The 21587-nt window shown below is 38.2% G+C and overlaps 1 protein-coding gene across 2 annotated transcripts in view; it reads left to right on the top strand.

Moving 5' to 3' along the window:
• Window positions 1–21587, top strand: part of ARHGEF4 (Rho guanine nucleotide exchange factor 4) — a 175324-nt gene that overhangs the window by 65608 nt on the left and 88129 nt on the right. For both annotated transcript variants that reach the window (XM_088132236.1, XM_088132234.1), the window contains exons 4-5: window positions 815–1129; window positions 1684–1810. In XM_088132236.1, the coding sequence (XP_087988362.1) occupies window positions 815–1129; window positions 1684–1810 (442 nt within the window). The remainder of the gene's footprint in view (window positions 1–814; window positions 1130–1683; window positions 1811–21587) is intronic.

The following is a 21587-nucleotide window of genomic DNA, read 5'->3' as shown; positions in this document are numbered from 1 at the left end:
GATAATATAATTTCACTGTGCCCTCTGGAGGCAAGGTTTTTATACTGCAAGGAGTTTCTTATAGGCCTTACAACTGCTATCATACAGATAGGCCTTACTTTTTGGCTTGGTTAGGTGTTCTAGAGCAGTGTTTCTCAACCTTGCTGGCTGGGGAATTCTGGGAGTTGAAATCCACACATCTTAAAGTGGCCAAGGTTGAGAAACACTGCTCTAGAGAATGCAAAGGATGCCTAAGGAAATTGCTGAGTATGAACTTTACTAATTATATATTCTTAGCAGCAGCTTCAGGTTTAAGGGATTCTTGGCAAAATGTGTTCTGATGCTTGTCCTTCTAACTGGTTGGTTTACTTGACCAACATGATAGTTAAAATTGCTGTTTAGAATTTTCCAATTCTGTGGAGTAATGCATGTGGGAGGAGCATTTGGAGCATTTGAACTAGGAGCTCACCATAAACACAATATGACAAGTGAACCCTGCCATGGTGCCAGTGCCCCTGGAGCAACTGTTCAAGGGTGTCTCCGCTGGGCACTGGTATGTTTTCCTCAATGTTTATATGAACATGTATCCAGACTTTGCACGAAGTTAATACTGTACAGGTGAGTGCATAACTGGGTTCCATTTAGATTGTAGCATCCACACTGAATCATTAAACAACTTTATTTATAGGACATGGTATAGATGATGTTACTTTAAAGAGGGACAAATGTCACATGATATTCCAGATTTACAATGATTGCTTTGCAGTCAGCTGCCCAAAACGGTCAACAAACGAACATGTTTTAAAGATATTTTCACCTGTTACTTATAAAACAGGAACATTCCCAACAGAGTGAAATCTCCTCAGAAAAGAGGTCAGGTGAAAAGCATGGTCTCCATTACAGAAAGAGGTCCACTCAGATGCCAGCATCTCTGCATTCAAATGTAGAGGACAAGGCCTGGATCCTTCCCTTCTGTGTCCAGGAGGAAAAGATAAAAAAGCATGTCCGGCAGGAGAGGCACAGGTCCCTGTACAAGTGCTTCAGCTTTGATGATACATGGATGGAACGAAATCGGAAAAGGAAGTTTGTGAAAGAGGCACAGTCAGACAGAGAGAATGAATCAAGTAACATCCCAGAAGATCAACTACATGTAAGGAATCAAAGATAATTCGTCTGTCCTCTCTGTTTGCATCTCATCCTTCCCTTTCAAGTGATTCTATTAACTAGTTCTGCTGCTTCCTTTGTTTCTAAAACAGTATGGCAATTATGTTTTTACTGTGACTAACCCATAAAAAGAAAGGTTTATCTTGACAGATAGGTCTTCTTTATTGCCTCTGTTGTCTCATAAGGGATATGTGGTGTCTTATGTACATATAGTACATATGATGGGTGGAATGAAAAGTATTTATATTTTATAATATAAACTACATCAATGCAACTTTTTAAAAACAGTATTAAGTCCTCTCCAGTTATCACAAATGTGTAATATTAAGAGCCTTCTTTTCTTTTTAAAGTCCTTCATAATGACTTCTCCAGCATTTCTGATACCTACAAAGCTCCTTCCACTCTCCTTTAACATTCTGCTTTCCTCTCTTTTATCCAGTTCAAATTGTTTGTATTGAAGACTTTTTTTTTAAACAGGCAACCTTTTTGGAGTTCCAGCTAGCCATTTTTGTAATTTAGTGTTACTACTTTTTTCTGTAGGTTAAAATGAGATCCGTTACTTCTCCAGTGGCCATTGATGCCCTTCCTCTCAAGTTGCACCTCTATTCCCAAAGCACACCTACAGGACTAGACTGTATGGGCTTGAGGCAATGCATCACCTTCCCTGGTATGACCACCTTTATTATTTGACACCTGATAATTCACATTATAATTTGGTTCATTTTGAAATGGTTATATCATTGTATTGTTTTGTGGATGCTAGATACGCCTTTATATTAATATAAGTACGTCTATGTGTTTATATATTTCTTAGTTTTTTTAAACACATATTAATGTTAAATCTTCTACAGAAGATCTAGGCAGAGTGAGGGCCATCAGAATTGGACTGCAATTTTCATAATAATGTTATTTTATTTATGCAAACCTGAAAAAAAAAACGCATTAGTCAAATTGAAGCAACGTGTATTGTTTAATGAATAGCACAGAAGCACTGTGTTCACAGCCCTAGTATATATTACCTTTTGTCCAGTCTCTGATCTTCCCTTTTTAGGGAAGGTTGTTTAGAAGGTGGTAGGCACTCCAAAAGGCCCAGGAAGAAGTGGATTATCTGGATCTTTTTCAGTTGGGATTCAGGCCAGATTACAGCAGTGAATCAGCATTGGTTGTGCTTGTGGATGACCTCTGGAGGGCACAGGATAGGGGTGCATCCATCCTGGCCCTCCTGGATCTCTTGGTGGCTTTCAGTACAATTGACTAGGGTATCCTTCTGGATCAGCTTAGGCACTTCTCTGTAGCTGGTTCCAGTTGGAGGTAGTGGTGTGGAGAGAACTAGCCCTAGGCGTGAGGTCAGCCGGTGGCATGGGTCCTGTATCATCAATACACTATTGTTACTGTTATACAATGCTGCCCCAGGCTAGACAAATGATGCCATTCAGTTGCTTTCCCAGTGCTTGGAGGCTCTGAGGGTTTGGCTTGGGAGCGGCTGTGACTTAACCCAGGCAAGATGGAGTGGCTCTGGGTTTTGGGATCCTGTGTATATAAAGAGTTGCCATGTTTAACTCTCAGTGGGTTATCACCTTGAAAGCACTGTATGGTATAGGGCGAGACTACCTCTCCCTGAGGACATCTATCTGCCCCACTAGATTGGATAGCGCAGGCTTCCTTCAGGTCCCTCTATTACAGTAAATGTTGCCATTGGCGGGACCTAGGAAGCGAGCATTTTCTGTAGCTGCACCTCCCCTCTGGAACAGTTCCCCCCGATATATGGAGAGCCCCTACCCTTTTTGCTTCCCAAAAGGCTGTTAAGACCTGGCTCTTCCCTTAGATGTTGGATTAGGATGGGAGGTGAGCCCAGCATTTTTTTTTTTTTGAGCTGCTAATGTTATAGCCCTGGTGATGCATTAGAGTTTTAATCTTGTGTTTTTACTATTTGTGTATTTGTTTGTTAGTCACCTAGGGTTGTTTTATATGATATAGGTGGCTATATAACCTTTTCAAACCAACCAACCAACCAACCAACCAGGTGGTATAATTACTTCCTACTGGCCACATAAACTAGCTTTCATGGAAGCAGGTGTTCAACAACACTGTTCCTGTTTTACAGCTGTGGGGACTGAGATGTGGAATGGTTTCCTCAGTATCTCTTGGCTATGTGTTTGTGGGTGTGCTTGTATTGATCTATTTCACCGAGATCTTAGGGTGACATGATCAGCTTGTCTGTTTCAAGAGACACTACTGGTATTAAGTTAATTAGTTTTGGCACAAAATAAAGTGGAAGGACTGTAGGTGGCAGACAAGGGTTTTGCTAAACTGATGGCTTTTTATTAAAGGGTTTGATGGTCTCTGGATTTTGTCTCTTCTGGAAGGCTTTATATTTGAAAGAAGCGTATGGCATTGGCTTCAAAGGGATCATGCAGAGTTTGTTCTGTGGCTCCATTTTCTTTTCAAGGGTCTTAACAAACTGTTTTCTAATGCCTTCCATTCCACATATAAGTATAATCCTGTTGCTTTATAAGTTAAAAGCATTGTTCACAAAAATGGCTTCTTTTAATTTAAATATAGTTATGATTTTTGTGCTCTGATACTTTTAAGTGCTTATTGAAAATTAGAATGCAGGAAAAATCAGTTAAATTTCTTCAGCAGAGGATAATAATAAGCAGGTTTAAATGAAAACTAAGAAATCCATTTCTTAATTTCCCCAACACAGAGACGGTTCCTTCACTAAATCTCAAGGATGTCTAAAGATGTTCAAAGGTACTGCTTGGACATCTACCCTAAAGAATAACTGCTGCTGATAGTAATGTCAGATTGCTTCATCACTGACATTGCTGATGAACTACTTCTAGCTTGCTGGCTTTTAAAATATGATTGTGTTTATTAAAACGAACATGTAGGAAATTCATGTGACTGCTGAAGGTATCTCTTTTACCTTCTCTTTTACTTTTCCAGCTGCTTCAATTAATTACGATTCTCTCAATCTTCTGTTACCATTAGTTTGAGGCTGTTTATTGTTTAAACAAAAACAATAGAAACATATTTAATAGGACAAAAAGATTGGCCAATGGGAGGTGCCCCGAGTTTAAGGAAATTTTAGATATTTTTCCTGGAAAGGAAACCACTTAGTACTCATGGAAGAAAGCTATATATCAAACTATATGGTAGCTGTTACTGTTATGCAGTGTTACCAGTGCTTCTTTTGCATGCAACTGTGTTTGTATTTGTTGAAACCATTATGCTGTTTCATTGCCTTCATCTCAGCTTTAACTTGAAAAAAATTAAGATAGGCATAACGATAATAATTTATTAAACTTGATGCTGCCCAACTCTCAATGACGCTGGGGCTCACAACAATCAAAGAAAGAAATTACAATAAAATCAATACAAAATAAACATTAAAGATGAAAGATGGCAAGCTGGATGAAGCGAGGGGTCTTATTCTGCCTTGCTGAAGGCCTGGGTGAAGAGCCACTGTTAGTAGCACTGTTAATGCAAGACAATAGGTTAGGCCTGTACCACTTTCTGCTTAGGAACACTGTCCTGATGTGGATCCCTGGATCCTTAAAGTTGCCAAGTTTGAAAAGCACTGGTTTAAACAGACATAGGCTTGGGGTGTAAATGGTTTAGGATAGAATACATGGAAAAACAGGGCAGGCATTAGGAACTGATACAATTAATGGAAGATCAGCAGGAAGATTAGGCATGTGAGGAGGTCATTTCTGGAATTCTCCATGTAACCAGTAGAAAATCTAAAGCACTATTTAAAAAAATCAGGCTCCCAAGGACCAAGAAGGAAGGACAAGACGTAGTGCCAGTAAGAATAAATACTGTACTTTCAAATTTCATTTTGTTTATGCAGGATCAAAGTATTCGGATCTTTCCAAACTGTCAAAATAATGTACAGTGGGCCTTTTTATTTTGGGTGATTCAGAAGTTTTTCTTAAGGGAGATAAAGAGATCACATTTCCTCATCATTAAACTGCAATATTTTGTCACTGGGAAACAGTTGTATTTTATTGATTTTCTCTCAGTTGGCAAATCAACTGCAGTTACTGCTGCAGAATGGAAAGCAATTGTAAATTATAATTAAATACTGCTTGTGTGATTTCACCAGTGAGGATTACAGAACTGTTCCTCCCTCTCACACATCTGTCCCATTTAATTGAACCATTCTTTAGAAGCGGTGTTTTGATGTAGCATTCAAGCAGGTATCTCTTCATATGATCCTTAAAATAAGGAAGAAAATACTGGAAATACATTTTCCTGTGCTTGCAACAATGCCCTGCAGTGCTGTAGTCCTTTTCAGTTGTTAAAAAAAATAAAGGGGGTATGTGCTCTTCATGGACTATTGTCTCATCCTCATGTTCTCCAAAAATTATCCTGTAGGGTTTTAAGACTCAGGTATGGAACCAATTGCCAGCTCCAAAAATGATTTTTTTGTCTGTGTGTAGAAAAGGAATGTGAGTAATTTTGGAAAGAGGGAAAAGAAGAATGCCATTTCTCTTTTCCTTCTTTCTGAAACACGCCTGTATCATGCAGGGATTTTTTCCCCCCATAATTTTAAGGCAGGTAGCCTTCTAATCTCATCCATTCCAGTATTTATTTTAAACAGCAAGAAGCTTGAGTTAGCTAATGCCCTCTAATGTCTTCTCTCTGGTTTCTGTTCTTATAATGTTGTTGTTACAGCAACTTGGAAGTTTTAAAAATGTTTTTTTATTTGATTTACAAATAACAGTTGTTATTTACAAATTTGATGTACAAATTGACACTCTGCTACATAAATTCATATCATTTCCAAACTGATACGTATTTTCTACCCAAGGTTTTCTTTTTTTGAGTGGACTATTCTTGAAGTCTTGAGAAAATAAATATGCAATATTTTTATGCAGTCTGACTTGGAATGTATTGAAAAGAGAAAAAAGCTGCTTTCAAATTGCTGGATGAAGCCAAAATCATTTTTATTTTTCAGATTTAGGTTACAAAGAATGACAATGCCGATATTGTTTTCATTCTGAACTGTCTAAAACATTAAGAGCTGACCAATGCTACCAACAGAGGATATATTTTTGAAATTCCAGGATATCAATGCAGAGTTGAATTTTAAGAATTACATGGTTGCAAGATGATCAGTGCATCATATTGCATGGTGCAGTCACGAACATTTCACATTCCAGATGCTACTTTTTCTCCAATGTGATGCCTTCCAGATGCATTAGATTACACGCTCAGAATCCCCAGACAACAAGGATGAATCCAGCCTTTATAATCTCAGTCCACCTGGAAAATACCAGCATGGGGAAAGACTGTGACATGATCACATTATTTATGTGCGCTATTTTTTTTCAAAGACTTCATCTTATCCACATTCAAAGCTGCTAGCAGTACAGCCAAAATATCATCTTTTCCCAAATAATCTTAAAATAGCATGAGACATTCTAGTCTTCTTTTCTTCTTTATCAAACTTTTTTTTAAAAAAAACAATTTTAATGCATTTCAAACATTAAAGCACCATGGATCTAAGCTAACAACATAAAATTACAATATCATATACTATATGTTGATTTAAAAAAGAGAATGAAACTATAATTTAATAAATGTATTTATTTATGTAGCCATTTATATACCACTCACTTCCAAGACTCAAGGAGGTTTATAATAATCATGAAAACCACATGGTAAAAGAATCCCCGCATAAGCCATTAATAACCACTTAGAGAACATAATCCATCAAATATTTAAAGAATACCCAGTAAAAAAGGCACATTTATCAACTAAATGCTCATCAAAATATGCAAATATGATGGTTTTCACAGACTTCCAAAAAGTTAATAAGCTGGGGGCTTGACTCACCTTGGGGAGCACACTGTTCCACAGACTAGTGGCAATGACTGAAATGACAGCTTAGCTTGGAGCTCATATTCACTTCAGGTAGGGTGGGATCTTCAGCATCCCCTGGAAAGAACGTAAGGAATGGGGTAAATCTATCCAGGAGAGATGCTACAAATACATGAGGGCCACCTATGTGGGGTTTTAAAGATTAATACCAGCCATTTGAATTAGGCTCTGAAACTAATTAGTAACTAATGCAGTGGTCAAAGCATCGGTATTAGACTGTTAAACCTATTTGTCCTGGTTAGCATCCTGGCCGCTGCATTTTGGACTACCTATTTCCTAGTCATCTTCATGTGTTCCAGTAGTCTAATTGCATAGCGATAAGGAGGCAGAAATTTGTCTAAATTGCTGGAAAATCCTCTTTTATGTCCTTGTACTGAAAGAATTGATTCAAACATTAACAAGATCACATTATCAACAATTTGCTGTACAAGTCAGGGGCAAATCTGCCCTTACAGTGTTGTGTATTAATTCTCTTAGTAATGTTCATGAATAAAGTATACACAGCTGTTGGAATGGTGATATCTGTTGAAAATTTCTGTTTCCAGAAGATGAACTTGACAGAAATATGCCAGATCCATTACCTGGGCAAAAGGGGCTGAAACATTTTTTAAAGACCAGAACAGTGAGATAATGTTTGGAAGCAGATCAGGCAGATGCTTCTTTAATTCACTGGAGTGTAAGATAACTAGGGATATAACCTAGCAGATCATATTTTTCCTTGATAGCTATCATTATACTGAAAGTCTGATTAATTCTTGCCAGCCCCACTAGGTAGACCAGACCAGGAAATCAGTTCGACAGGAAGGCTAAAACTATCTTCATTGAGACTGGCTATATTAATAGAGTCTTGCAAGTCTGATTGTGCCATAGCTCCTTCTTAAAGTTCAGTAAATCAGGGAGACATCCACCTGAGCTGCTTTTGAATGTATCTTGTAGTTCTGGACATAAAAAAGGCTTCAGCCCCTTTTTGCCTAAGTAACAGTTCCTGCATATCTCCCTCAAGGTAATGTTCTTTACTCTCTTCAATTCTAGATCAAAATGAAGCAATAGTAGGTCAAACTAAAACCAACTGATACTTATTAATGTTCCAGTTCCCAGATTATGCCTCCAGCAAAAATGAGATTGTAATCAAGTCTGAGTAGTTCAATAAATGTGAAATAAAACTGAGTAATTGTTATTGTATTATCTACATTTTGAGATCAGGCATTATATCAAACTATACAGATAATGCCATATACTTGTTTAGAAACCAGAGTTTTAAAAACTGTTATTACAAGATGCTGAATCTGGGGACCTTTAGTGTCAGTAAGGCATGAGACTATGATACCTAGTTACCCAACAATCTCTCAGAGGGAAGGCACTCAGCCTTGAAGAGGTCAAAAAAGTTCTGGTCTGTGGAATAAATTATTTTCACTCCCACTGCCTATATCACAAGCGTTTGAGAAATGTTGAGGGAGATGGAAGGAATCTCTATCAGTACCCTGTAAAAGAATATCGTGTGCCCAAGTCATGGCAGAGTGCACTAATGATTTCTGAAGCTCTACAAATCAAGCATCAGCTCTGGATAACTGAAATAGCCTCTTAGTGAAAGAAGCCCAGTTCACAGATGGTAGAGTTTCAAACTTGCTTGCTTGCTGATATAGCATGGTACACCTATGGTCTTACGGTGAACTTGCAAGCAGAGAGAAAACTGCTATGTGATTAGGTCAGCAATGGAAAAGTTCACAGAATGAAACAACTTGTCTCATGTCCTATCCTGCGTAACCCTTCACATGTCAGAATGAAGGACATGAGAATATAGAATGCCATGATAAAAATGGCTGCAGTGGCACATGAGTTGTTTTCCTAGATGATCCTCTAGAGCCTCAAATAACAACAACAATTTATTAAACTTGTACGCCTCCCTACTCTCAATTAGTCTGTTCACTGGTGGTCCATCTTTGTTGCTTTCTGTAATTAGAAACTGTCTTTACTGTAATTAGGAAATGACAGTTATCACAATTGGAAAAAAGTATTTGAATTGTTGTTATTGTTATTATTATTATATTTTTATCCTGCCTTTTTTATATAACTCAAGGTGGCAAACATACCTAACACTTAGAATTGTTGTTTTAAGGTCCTGGTTTTCCATTTCTGATATCCATTGCATCTGACATAATGGCAAAGTACATTTAACTTTGCCAGAAAGTTTTCAGACATAGCAAACACAGACGGGACCATGGAAGACACAGACTGGGGACCAAAGACAGGGGCACATCTTTACATATATCTGGCTAATAAGGCAAGGTGGGTTATATTCAAATCAAGCCATTATTAATCAAGTCAGCTTGGTTCTATTATGTTATCTAATACATGCCACAGCAAATTCTAACTACTTCCACATTCTTCCAGCATCTTTGAAAATGCATGCCAATCATACATATCCACAACCTAAATACAATACATGTATACATGTACAATATATTATCTATTGTGAAGATTTTAAAATATTTTTATCTATCTTTTCTAGCCAAACATAATGAATAGTTAACAAGTAAATAGAAAATTTCATTAAAACACATTAGAATAGCATTAACAATCCTAGCATAGAGATAACAGCAATGAAGTATTATAAAAATTAGATAATACTAGAATTATGCATTAGGATCAGGATTATAGTTTCAACCAAGGAGACTATATCCCAAGGATGCATTGGAATTACCAATTAAATGAGGCACAGTGGTGGTGCCAAAACAAGCAAGCAGATGAAGAAACAAACTCCTTTAGGGTATTCTGGAAACTTGGTCCTGGAACTCTCTCTTGTAACCAGCCACTTCCACAGCTCCTGTGGTAGAAGAACATACTATAGGGCTGTAATTTTGAATTCTACACATGTCCATTCATGAGGAAAAGGTAGTCCTAAAATTAAAGGTGGTTTTTAAGGTCAAAGCCAGCACTTTGAATAAGGACCAGAAGCAAATAAATGACAGAATTGTAGATTGATATGATTTAATATGTTAATTTCGGTTAGTAATCTAGCAGCAGCATTTGGAACAAACTGTAAATTCTATGTCATGCTCAAAAGTTGCTCCCTTAGAATACTTATCAGTCTCATGTGGATGTGACTTGGGTTGCCAGGTCTAATTTATTCCAGAAGTAAGTCATGCTAAATAAAAATGATTTATAAGAAAAGGCACTGCTGCCCAGTGGCGTCAGATGCGATGGGAAGCAAGAATAGTACAATGTAGAATATATACTGTACATTCATACACAGTCCTAACCCAGGACAGATACACTTCAAGTTGTGGCACTTAATTTCTCTTAGGCCAACTAGCATGGGCAAAAGCAAAGGCAGTTGTACCCCAAACATTCAGAAAGCCCCAGTTTGCCTACCACTGTTTTACTCCATGCTCTTATGCTTTTTTCTGTTGTGTGGTTGGTCATTGCTGGTCCACCACATCCTTAGATTCTTATGACCACACTGGTTAAAAATCATGGAATTGTCTCAATACAAATGTAGAGTCCCATCACATCATGACTCCAATTCATTTTTCCCATTCTTTGGTTTGCCATTGCTGTATTCGCTAGGCTGGTTGAGCTTCAAGAAGCCCCGTTACAAGAGGGTTGCGTTCTTGCCTTTAGAGTTCTTGCCTTTAGAGTTCCTAATGTCATGCAGGATTGGATGTGCACCTATGTAATCACACAATATTGTCACTCTTCAGCAGTTCAGCTGATTTGACTTCTGCCGCAGCTGCAATGCACTGAATTCTGTTTTCTAAGAGAAGCACCAGAGCTCTGCTATTTTTACATTGGCAAGAAATCCCACTCCCAGATCTTGTGCTTTCCTCTGCTCCCTCCCCTCCTCCATATAAGAAGCTTAATCCTAACATTTCCCAGCTGTTTTAACCTCAGCAGAGGGATGGTGCCTTAGTGGTTTTGCAACCCCCTCAGTGTAAAACATTCAAAAAACCCTAACTATCACATCTGTAGATGGGACATTGGATGGAAGTGATTTCTGAACCATCCTACAGTTAGCTGGTGAGTGAACTGATTTCCTCACAGGTGTCCTCCACATTTCAAGTTCAGCAATGATTAGATGACCATAGATGAACTTGAAACAAATTCTGAGGATTTAGGGAATGAAAATAGTAGTATAAAAAGGACGATAGTAGCCATGATAGCCCTAGAGAGCAGAACAAGTAGAAAATAAAATTATACCTGTTTGTGCACCAGGGTCAACCCTTTGAGGTAGGTTAGGTCAGGAAGTGGACACCACAAGGATTACAGGAATACTACTTTATTGTTGTAGGGTATAATAACAGAATATTGAGAGCCTGCCAGAGTTTCCTTCTGCTCCCTCTTATACCGAACAGAATCAAGACAGGGTTATTTTGAGTCTCTTTCTCACACTCCCTCCTTTCCCAGGACTGAGTTGCCATTTACTTTCTCTAATGGCTCTCCAAATGCTCTTGCCTGCTTTTGTCAAGGCTTATCTCTGCACTTCTTTACAACCAGTGAGCGTTTAAAAACTGGATCTTAACTTTTGAGTCACATGTGCTTTGCAGTTTGGAGCATAGTAACATATACTATTTATGTTGTTCTGTTTTGGTTGTCTTGGATTATGGAACAATGGTGAAACATAGACATTTGCTCTAAAACACAAGGACTGTTCTGCACTTCAGATAGCAGATGCTGAGGGAAGAGGAACTGTATGTGTCAGGTGATCTGCCCCATACAACTATGACACTCTGTTGCCCTTAGGCAGGATGGTGGTCCTTTCCCATTGCCAGTACTTACATAAGATTAAATATCATTCATACCATTGACTTCTGTATGTTGAATAGGGAGAGAAGGCATTTTGCCTCAGACATAAAACTGGGCTGACTCTGGTTCAACTTGAACGCATGCATCTATGTGCGGTCGCTGTTGAAGAGGTTTGAGTTATAGGGGTGAACAGATTGTGCAAGCCTTTAAATTCTCCAGAAATTTGCACATACTTTTCTAGTCTGTTGGTTGATTCTTATCCAAATATTTATCAGGTGTTATAGTGAAGGGGGGAAAAAAAACACTCCCAGACATGCAGATATGAAAGAGTTAATCAATCAATTTAGATAGTGAGCAGAGTCCAGCAAAACCTGGGAAACTCAAACTAAGCATCCAGTCAGGAGCAGAAAGATTTTCCCTCTCTCTCAGGTGAGCTTTATAAACATTATATTAATGATTGATCTGAGCTATTCTTTGTGTTTTGCTGCTGTTTTAGTCTACCTGTGTGTATAGGCATGTAGAGTCTTTGATGCTGATAGGAACGCTGATTTCCTTTCTCTTTCCTCTAGTGCCCTTTCAGTGTTGAAGTGGTCCCTTAATTGTTAAGATACATAATTTCCTCCCTCCCTCCCTCCCTGATAGCAGTCCATTCACAGACCCGCCAGAATGTAGGAATTGTGGGGAAAAGGCTTAGGGACCCTTGCTTAAACATGCATGTATACATGCATGTACTCTATTACAATTGTGGATTTCATACTGTTAGTTATGCTACCTTTATCATATGTTAATACAGTGCCACGATTAGGAAGTATTAACATGAGAGACTTAAAATGTGGCTGTTGATTAGTTTTCTCCATGGACAGGTTGTTTTATCGCAGTTTCATTTGTGCCATTGTCTATTGTTAGCTATCTCAAAGATCTCATCTGGGATGAAAACAGCAATATATACATGCTTTCATTAAAAAACAAGTTAAGAAATGTCTCTGAGCATGTTTGAAAAAATGTTCTGTAAATACCATTGCCCTCTATAAAGCAAAAAGCTTTAGAGACTTCTCCTGTTTGTTGGATATTCCAGATAACTTTTACTTTTATGTCTGATCTGCTGCTGATTTCTACCATTACTATTAATCTGGGTGGATTTGTGTTCTGTAATACTGAATTGTCAAAGAAAAAAGACATCCAGTGGACCTAGACTGTGTGAAACTGATGGGAAACAAGTGCCTTTTTAAGGATTTAGTTCTGCTGCCTGCACTCCACGCATTCTTGAATGCTACCTTTTGATGTTTGACAGCTACGTGCCAACCCTGTCAGGGCCCCACAGGAGAAGCCGTGGATCACTGCTCTTAGAAATACTACCAGGGTCTCCTTGCTCAAAGCACGCTGATGTTTAAAAGCTAAATTCCTTCTTTACCAGGGAATACAATTTTGGGCTGTCTTTGTTCCGTCACAGGATTACTGCAGGGTTGATGTAAAAGAATGCTTTAGTAAAACATTGGAAAAATGGCAGAGTGATATGTTTGATGTTTTTTTCTCAAAAGAACTGAAAACAACCTGTGGCAGAAATACTGTGAATGGAACAGTTATTCAAAACGGTGGCATATTACTCTCCTATTTGGTGTTGTATCTATTGTAGAGCTACAGAAGTAATCATGATAAAACCTATTAGCTAATCTAGGGCTGTCAACTATTTTCTGATTCTAATCATTCTAATTAAAGAGCTGCATGAAAGCAAGCTTCAAAGGCTAAACTTTTTCCCAGCACCGGGTTACGGTATGGGATATGTTTTTCTCTGGAAAGTTTTGCTTGAAATGCAGGTGTCTTAAAGAAACACACACAAAATATGAATATGTTGGAAACCCTAGTAGATCTTTTTGCATCTTTCTTCAGGTCTTAAACGTGCTCTTCAAAAATACCTGAGGCTTTCCACATGTGCAAAGCTCATCCAAGTTTGTTCTGTGTTTCTTTGGAGTCTGGAAAGGTAGAGCATGAGAAGCTCTGAACTCCTCTAGACCTTCTTGTTCCTGTGGCATACACTTGAAGTTGTGATGCTAAACTATTAGTCAATACGTGCCTTTTTTTTTTTTAATCCCTTTGTAGAGGAAACATTTTAATTTTTTCCATCCTCAAATCTTCAGTATGAAATACATATTGTAGAAATAAGATTATCCAGCATCAGCTGTCACATTGTTCTGGTGAGCCGGTTCTTGGTCTCTCTGAATCTGATCCTCTCCCTCTGTGTGCATTGTTACAGGATGAACTCTGGTAGCTTTGCAGGACAGTGTCATTGCTTCAGTGTTAGCTTATTCTAGATACCCACCAGGATAGTGTGAGCATGTGCAGGCTAGTCCTTTGAGGACTTTATTTACTTATTTACTTACAGGCACACTGTTTCCTTCATTCTTTTTAACTGCTGTCTGCTGATGAGGAAGCTGCCATTGAAACAAATCTCTCTCCTCTTCCCAAGCCTTTTGGAACTGCTTCAAACTTTTCTATAGAGGTGCGTTACATCCTCTCCATCCTCCTGCAATTTAAGCTCTCTCTGTCCTGTCCTTGATTTGTTTAATCCCTTGGAATCAGCTTAGAAATAAGCCTACTTCTGCAAATTTGAACTGAGGCTTTTTCAGCGGTTGGCAAGGGAGCCTCCCTGGCGGACCCCTATGATGTCAGGTTGCATCGTGCAGGCAGTTGGCAACGCGGAGGAGAGGAATCCCACACAGCTCTTACACAGCAGGACCTGGTGGCCACTGCCCTGTGCGTAGCTGCCTGGTGCAGCTGACTCTCCCTCTTCCTTTGCCACAGCAGAGCCTCCTGGCTCTCCATCTGCCTGCCTGCATGAGGACCCAGCAGTACTCCACCTGCGAATCCGCTGGTGCAGACAGTGGAGCCAACTGTAGTAGCAGTGGAAGCTCTGGCCTCTCCCCGGGTTCAGATTCAGAGAGCAGCGGAGTGGTGTGTGGTGGTAGCAGTGGGATGCGAGGGGTCCTTTCCAGATACTGGAGTCTGGAGAGTCTTCATTCCACTTCAGGTAAGAGGAGCTGAAGGGTGGCTCTCTGGTATTCCACTGACCTTGGGGAATAGAAAGGGAAGCCAGGGAGAACGTATGTGAAATGGGGATGAGCAGCATGGGAGCTAAACAAATACATTTAAAAAAAAAACAACCCTAATGACTCTGAAAGCTTCATACCTGCCCCCTCAAAACCTGACTCGGCTTCCCGAATGAAGAGTTCAGAAAAGGGAGGATGGAGATGTGGAAGCTGGTAGAAGGCTGCATATGTGCTCAGCCACTTTCTCTTTCTACTCTGTCAAAGTTACTGTAAAATCCAAAATATAGCATATTTTCTCCCTTATGAAATGTCTTGTCATTGAGGAAGATTAGCATGGCTTATTACTGCATGCTGCAGTCTGATCTGTATTTCTTTTGTCTTGTTTGAGGAATAATATTTCTTATTCATCTTTTAAGCGCTACTACTAGTTCACTGCTCTCACTCCGTGTTGTCTGCATCTGCCGTTCAAGTGATGTAAACAATGTCCAGAGATGAAAGCTCTGAATATAATGCATTACAGAGAACTGTAGCCATCCTTTTTGACTGTTGATGTTTGAATAGTTTGTTTCTTATTATGGCCTTCTAATTACTGTTTTTAGATAGACTATCAGTTTCAACTAGTCTGTACTTGTCATAAACAACTTTTTCCCTCTGGTTAGTTTTGACGTCCGCATTCAAGTACATCAGAAGACTAATTCCCCTCCAATATATTTGCTGCGTTCTAACAGAAAAGCTTGGATTGCTGAAAATGTTCAATTTAGCTGGTACAATTTGAAAGTCTTTTGAAAGGGTCACTGCTATTTTATGCAACGTTATGTTTCTGTTCATGAAATTCCTATTTAAATGACAAATCTTTTCTAATAACCTGTAAAGATTAACTAACCTGACATCTTTTTGATGCCTTGCAGAAATAAAATGCATCCCGTAAGGTGGGCAGATGCTAGATTGCTTGACTCTGGTTATTATGTCTCTTCAATGGGACCTGAAGATGTACTGTATGTCATAGTGTGAATGTTGTAGCATGGCATGCTGTTGTTCAGGATAGCATCCATTCCACTGCATTTCTCCCAGCAATGGTCAGTTAGCATTTCATGGTTACTGAGCATACCAATTCTTCACTGCACTGTTTTTAAAATAATTTCTTATAAGGCGTTTTCCCCAAATATTTATATGCATATCTTCTGGAAATGTCCTTCAAACCTGCCAAAATCTCCATCTTGTTCAAGGGTGGTACAGTAGAGCCTGGGCCATAGAATTAGCAGAATTTATGGCATCTGAATGAAAACTATTCATTAGCATATGAAACATTATACAATATCTACATTGCAATTAATGTATGTAGATGTATTGTAGCAGCAACATTTATGACACATTTAAGTTTCTGCTATGGCTTTGGTCTAAATATCACAGTATGATACAGAAAGAACTCACTTTGCCACTGTGTTATAGAACTGCCAGGATTTTAATGGCTCTTTAAAGATCCTTGTTCCAGTCTCATATTGGCTCATATCAGCCACACATCATATTTTTCTTATGATGACATAAATAAAGATGTTCTTTTCCTTCATTGTATTGTGCCCAAACAATAATTAGTATACATTTTTTTCATTTCTGGTGGTACTTCCCTGATACTCAGTGAAGAATGCTTTGCTTGACATTATTAGTGTAACAATCTTCCCCAGAAGGATTTCCTTCAGGTGAATGGAATGATATCAGTCTAAGGAAGGCTGCATTAATACAGGTCCTACCTTGTGTTGTCAGAATAATAATAATGACTCAATAGGTGGATAAAAATGCCAAATCCAGTCTAAACATCTGGCTGACTGTGCGACCAACGATGATGATAATAAATAAAAATAATGTGAAGCATTTCCAAATTTTATATAGCTGTTGTCAAGCTTTGTGAACTTTGTCAGGAGAACTTTTTTCCCCGATATTTTTCTTTAACCTTCAGCTTCTTGAAGATTCTGTTCTTTAGTAGCTGTTGCCAGTGGTAAATTGACTGAGCAATCACACTTCAAAGACTCCCAGAAGTGAGGCATCTCTGTAGGCATCTAAAATAGCATCCCACAATTTGCTACTGGGAATCAGATGAGTAGGAAGGCTAGATATATACATATATTTTAAAAGGTGGGAAAGAAAGAGGTTAAAATTGCCCACCATGCTCTTATTTGTTACCTTATATTTTATCAGCTTGTATTATTTTGGATTAGAAAACATTAATCCAGTAGTTATATTTCTACCAGCACTAGCTGGGATAAATGTATGCAGAAAGAACGTGTTTAGCCATAGAAATATTTTAAACTTGGATACTCTATCTACTAATATTTAAGGTTCATGCTCAGATTGAAAAAACATAAGCATTCCATAATGTAACCATGTCCTATATTACTCATTATCTGTCCCAAATCTCTTGCCATTCAACTTTATTGGATTCTTCCAAATTCTTTTTTTTTCTTCTTCTTCACCATACCTTTCTCCCTGTCTTTTGTTGAAACTATAAAGCTACAGAATTTTGTAACCCTTTTATAGGAGAATTAGACCAGTTCCTTGATCATTTGAACTCTTCAACATACTTTCCTTAAGAAACTGAAATTGAGTGTAATGTCTTAGGACTCGATCCGTTTTTCACTGGTGGAAGCTGACCAATAGTCATTCTGTCTAAGAAAACCGGCAGGCTGCCCAGGGCCTCTGGTAGGATCCAGGTTGAGAAAGGGTGCTGCAAATGATCAATATATGTGGCACTGTGATTATTTATTCTCACTCAGTTTAAGGTGGCAACTGCTATTATTTTATTTCTTGTGTATATGCTGATTTTGCCTTCCCTTATTGTATATGTTGGCTCATTCCCTGCCTTGGTTCAACTGAAGTCTTCTCTACCTGTGAAGGTTCTCCAGTATAGACTCTGGAAAAGACATGTGGAAAGTGATGCAAAACAATGGAGTCAGTATGTTTGTCTTTTGTCTCTCTGAATCAGATTGTTGCTGGTTTCCAGAATGCTTGGAGAGGGCTATTAGGTTTTATATGAATGTCATCATTTTGAATAATAACCTATGCTTTGCAGAGGTGGAAATAAATTGGATATGTTCCAGCATCCCACCAATGATGGAATTCTCTGAATAGTAAAGAGTGAGCCAAGTATTCTGATGCCTTTCAGGAAAATTGCTAACAATATTTCATCAATCCTTGTAATTTTCAAGACAGGTTTTTCATGAGAAAATTGGTAACAAATGGTTGGGCTTATTCCTGTTTAGTCTGAAAGAGTTTATTTTAAGACATTTTGTCTGGAGATTTACCTTGAAGCATGATGTATATAGAACTCATGGACTGTAAAACATGATTTAATTGTCTTTGGGCCATTGGAGTCATGTCTTCAGAAAAAAAAATTGCAAAGAAGATAAAATAGGGAGAAAATGAAATATGCATTCAACCCTATTTCAAAGCAACAAGTACCCCATCACATATATCATAGCATACGTTGTATTTCATGCTTAATCTGAGAAGCTGTGTTAAAAGGCACTGATGAAATGCTTATCCATCCTCCTAACTTATTCTGATACATTTCTTAAATCACCTTCCTGCAGCTTGCATTAATGCTTGAATCTCCAGATGGAAAAGCTTACCTAAATTTCTAGCCTGAGGATGCTATTAATTCTTAATCTCTGTTTAAAATAATGTTTTTCCCCCCATGGTAAAATACTGGCTTTTATTTCAAAATGCAACAGCTCATTTTATTCGATTAATATCCTGTCTTTCATTCAGGAGTACATAGTCCTCCTTCCTCCTGTGTTTCACCACAGCAACTCTAAGGCAGGCTGGGCTGAAAGTCCAGAGGTCACCCAGTAAATTGCTTGAGAGCATCTCCTGCTCCCAGTGTAATGCCTTAACTACTACACCATTTGATTGATTGATTACCTGCCATCAAGGGGTAGTTGACTCTTAGTGACCACATAGATAGATTTTCTCCATGACGATCTGTTCCTAACCTGGACCTTCACATCTTCCAACGGTGCACCCATCGCCACTGTAACTGAGCCCATCCGCCTTGCTGCTGGTTGTCCTCTTCTTCCCTTTCCTTCCACCTTTCCCAGCATTAGAGCCTTCTCCAGAGAGCTGGGTCTTCACATAATGTGTCTGAAGTAATTTATATCAAGGTGTCATCAGACCTGAAATTGAATGAAATTAAAAAACCAGATGTAGCTAGTTGTTGCTCATTTTAGGGTCTTTCTTTCCATTTCTTAAGGAATATAATCCAGAACAATATAAAAACTGTGTAGTGCTTCAAACTGTTTGCTCTGTAGAAATTTTGTCCAGTGTACATACACTTTATTGCTTTTTTAAAAAATATAATTTTATTAAAGCTTTTAAGAAAGAAGATAAAAAGCTGATAGAAACTAATATAGAGTAAGAAAAAGAGAAAAAGAAAAAGAAGATAAAAAAAGAGCTAAAAGTACAAAATCAAAGAAAGAAAGAAAATACAAAGAAGTAGCTTCCAATTTTCTTTACAGCAGTTGTAAGTACAATTATAAATTTACTTCTTGCTGTATTGCTACTACATACCTCCATTTTTTCTATAATCTATCCTGTCTAATCATCACATCCATAAATCATGTACATTTTTTTCCGTTTTGTGCAAAAAGCCTACAAGAGGTTTCTAGTCAGCAATAAATGTAGACATTGTCTTTTGCCTAATCAAAAAATTCAATTTGGCCATTTCTGCAAGTTCCATCATCTTTACTAGTCATTCCTTCATTGTGAGTAGTACTGAATCTCTCTATTTCTGCGCATATAATAATCTTGCTTTAATCCTGATAATAATAGCTGAGTTCATACTTCTGCAAAGGGATAATTTGGTGCATTTGATTTTGACTTAGTTCGTTTTACGTACCCAAAAACTGAGGTTTCTAAACTATGACTTATGACCATCAAATTCTAGTTTATTCAGTCATGGTGCAATATTAGGCATTGTACTGGCTCATGTGTAGGTAAGCTATATTTTACTGCAATAAACATTAGCTGGAACAAAGCCAAGCAAAGCCTTGATCTCCCAAGCTCCCACCTTCCTTTCTACTTGGCTATGACTGGGAGAAAGAGTTTTTCTTTCAAAGAATTGTGGCTTGTGTCACATGAGCCAGAGATTATGGTTTACAGTATTGAAACAGAGTCTGGTCTGCCCTTAAGTACATTTTTTATGAACTATTTGTTTTAAAGAGAAATTGATCTGGACCTAATCAAACTTTCTATTGTTTGTGGAGTGTCCAGGACAATTACAATTGGGAGGGGTCATCTTACCTGAAAAATCAGGCCAGGGAAATCTTATTTTTTCTAGCATGAGAGAATGGACAGAGATGGCAAAGCAGTGAGATCAAGCAGGAGAGTTTGAGGAACACAAAAGAGGTGTGTATCTACCTGGGAAAGTGTGCTGGAGAGTATTCTGAAGCTAGCTGGGCCCTTGTTTGTGACAAGGAACTGCTTTGCTACATGATGAATAGGGATGGGGAGATAAAATGGGAGTGGCAGGATGTATATTCAAAACAGCTGACTAGAAGGCAAGGTATGGCCTGGGATTTGGAAACTGCAAATGGAGAATCTTGTGAGGGCTTAATGGCCCAATCAGTTGCCTTTCTTATCTAGAACTGTATTTCAGTTTCAAAATCTTACTTTTCTACTATGCCAAAGCAAAATTCAAAGCAAAATCATTGTGAAACTACATTTAGTTTCTCATATTTTATAGAGGATTTACAAAGCCATATAGGGAAAAAAACATGTTTTTTTCTGAAACATGAACATTGACATCTCAATATTCCATGGTAGAATTCAGGGCTGTGTAGATACTGTCAAGTGTAGGACAAATATGGAAACTCAAAAGAGTGCTGATTAACTCTTGGTCCAATCCACACAGTCTACTGTTAGGACCAGTCATTATGTACTTGCTTCAGACCCTGGGACACAAGTATGGAGTGATAGTATTTGCATGATGATGTCATTACATTTCATCATTTTAGTGTCCTTCTGCCTTGCTGTGGATATTGCTGCTTCCTAGACTACAAGAACATGTGCCTTTGGGTAGAGAGCCAGAAGATAGAAGGGAGTAGATGCTTCTGGGGAGAAGCTCATAACATGAGACCTTGAAGTATTAGGGACTAGAATTTCAAAGGATAAGCATTAGGTGTGCTTGGGTAAAGACCAAGAGAAGAGTATTTAAGGCTTTACCCATGTGCTGTTAAATGCTGGAACAGCTTTCCATTGTAGCCCATTCTTATGTGCTTCAACCATGTTTCACTTGTGTTTCAATTACAGTAAAGGGCTTTGCCCTTTACAGTATTATATTTCTGCTTTTCCCTTCAAACTGTGGTGGCCATGCTAGTGTTTTTTTCCTGTAATCCTTGATCCTCTATTTAACCTTAACTATGTATTAGCTTTGCTTTTTGAATCCAATTCACAAGTAGGAATACTGTGCTTTGAGTTGAACTTAATGAGATAAACTGCCTTGCCTCATTAATTTATGACTTGATGAAAACCAACAAATCAGAACTTGAAGAAAAGCCAGTTATCCTATCCACTGTGTTGGAAAAGAGAGCACAAGTCCCATCCAAAAGCAATAATCATAATGTGCTGATGATTAAAACAAAACATAACTTCTCACTGAATACAGGTGATAGTTTTGGCAAGGATGACACATTATTCCCTAGCACTCCACTTTTACATAGCATTCTGTAATCTAAAAATAGAAGAGACATTAAGATGCAAGGTTAGTATTTATCA

The sequence above is a fragment of the Python bivittatus genome, unplaced genomic scaffold, assembly GCF_059951505.1.
Source record: "Python bivittatus isolate LINGU-HERP-01145 unplaced genomic scaffold, Pbiv_v1 ctg000980_np1212, whole genome shotgun sequence".
Classification (NCBI taxonomy): Eukaryota; Metazoa; Chordata; class Lepidosauria; order Squamata; family Pythonidae; genus Python; species Python bivittatus.
Note: the sequence above shows the minus strand (reverse complement) of the source record. Positions and strands in the feature narration are given on the sequence as shown.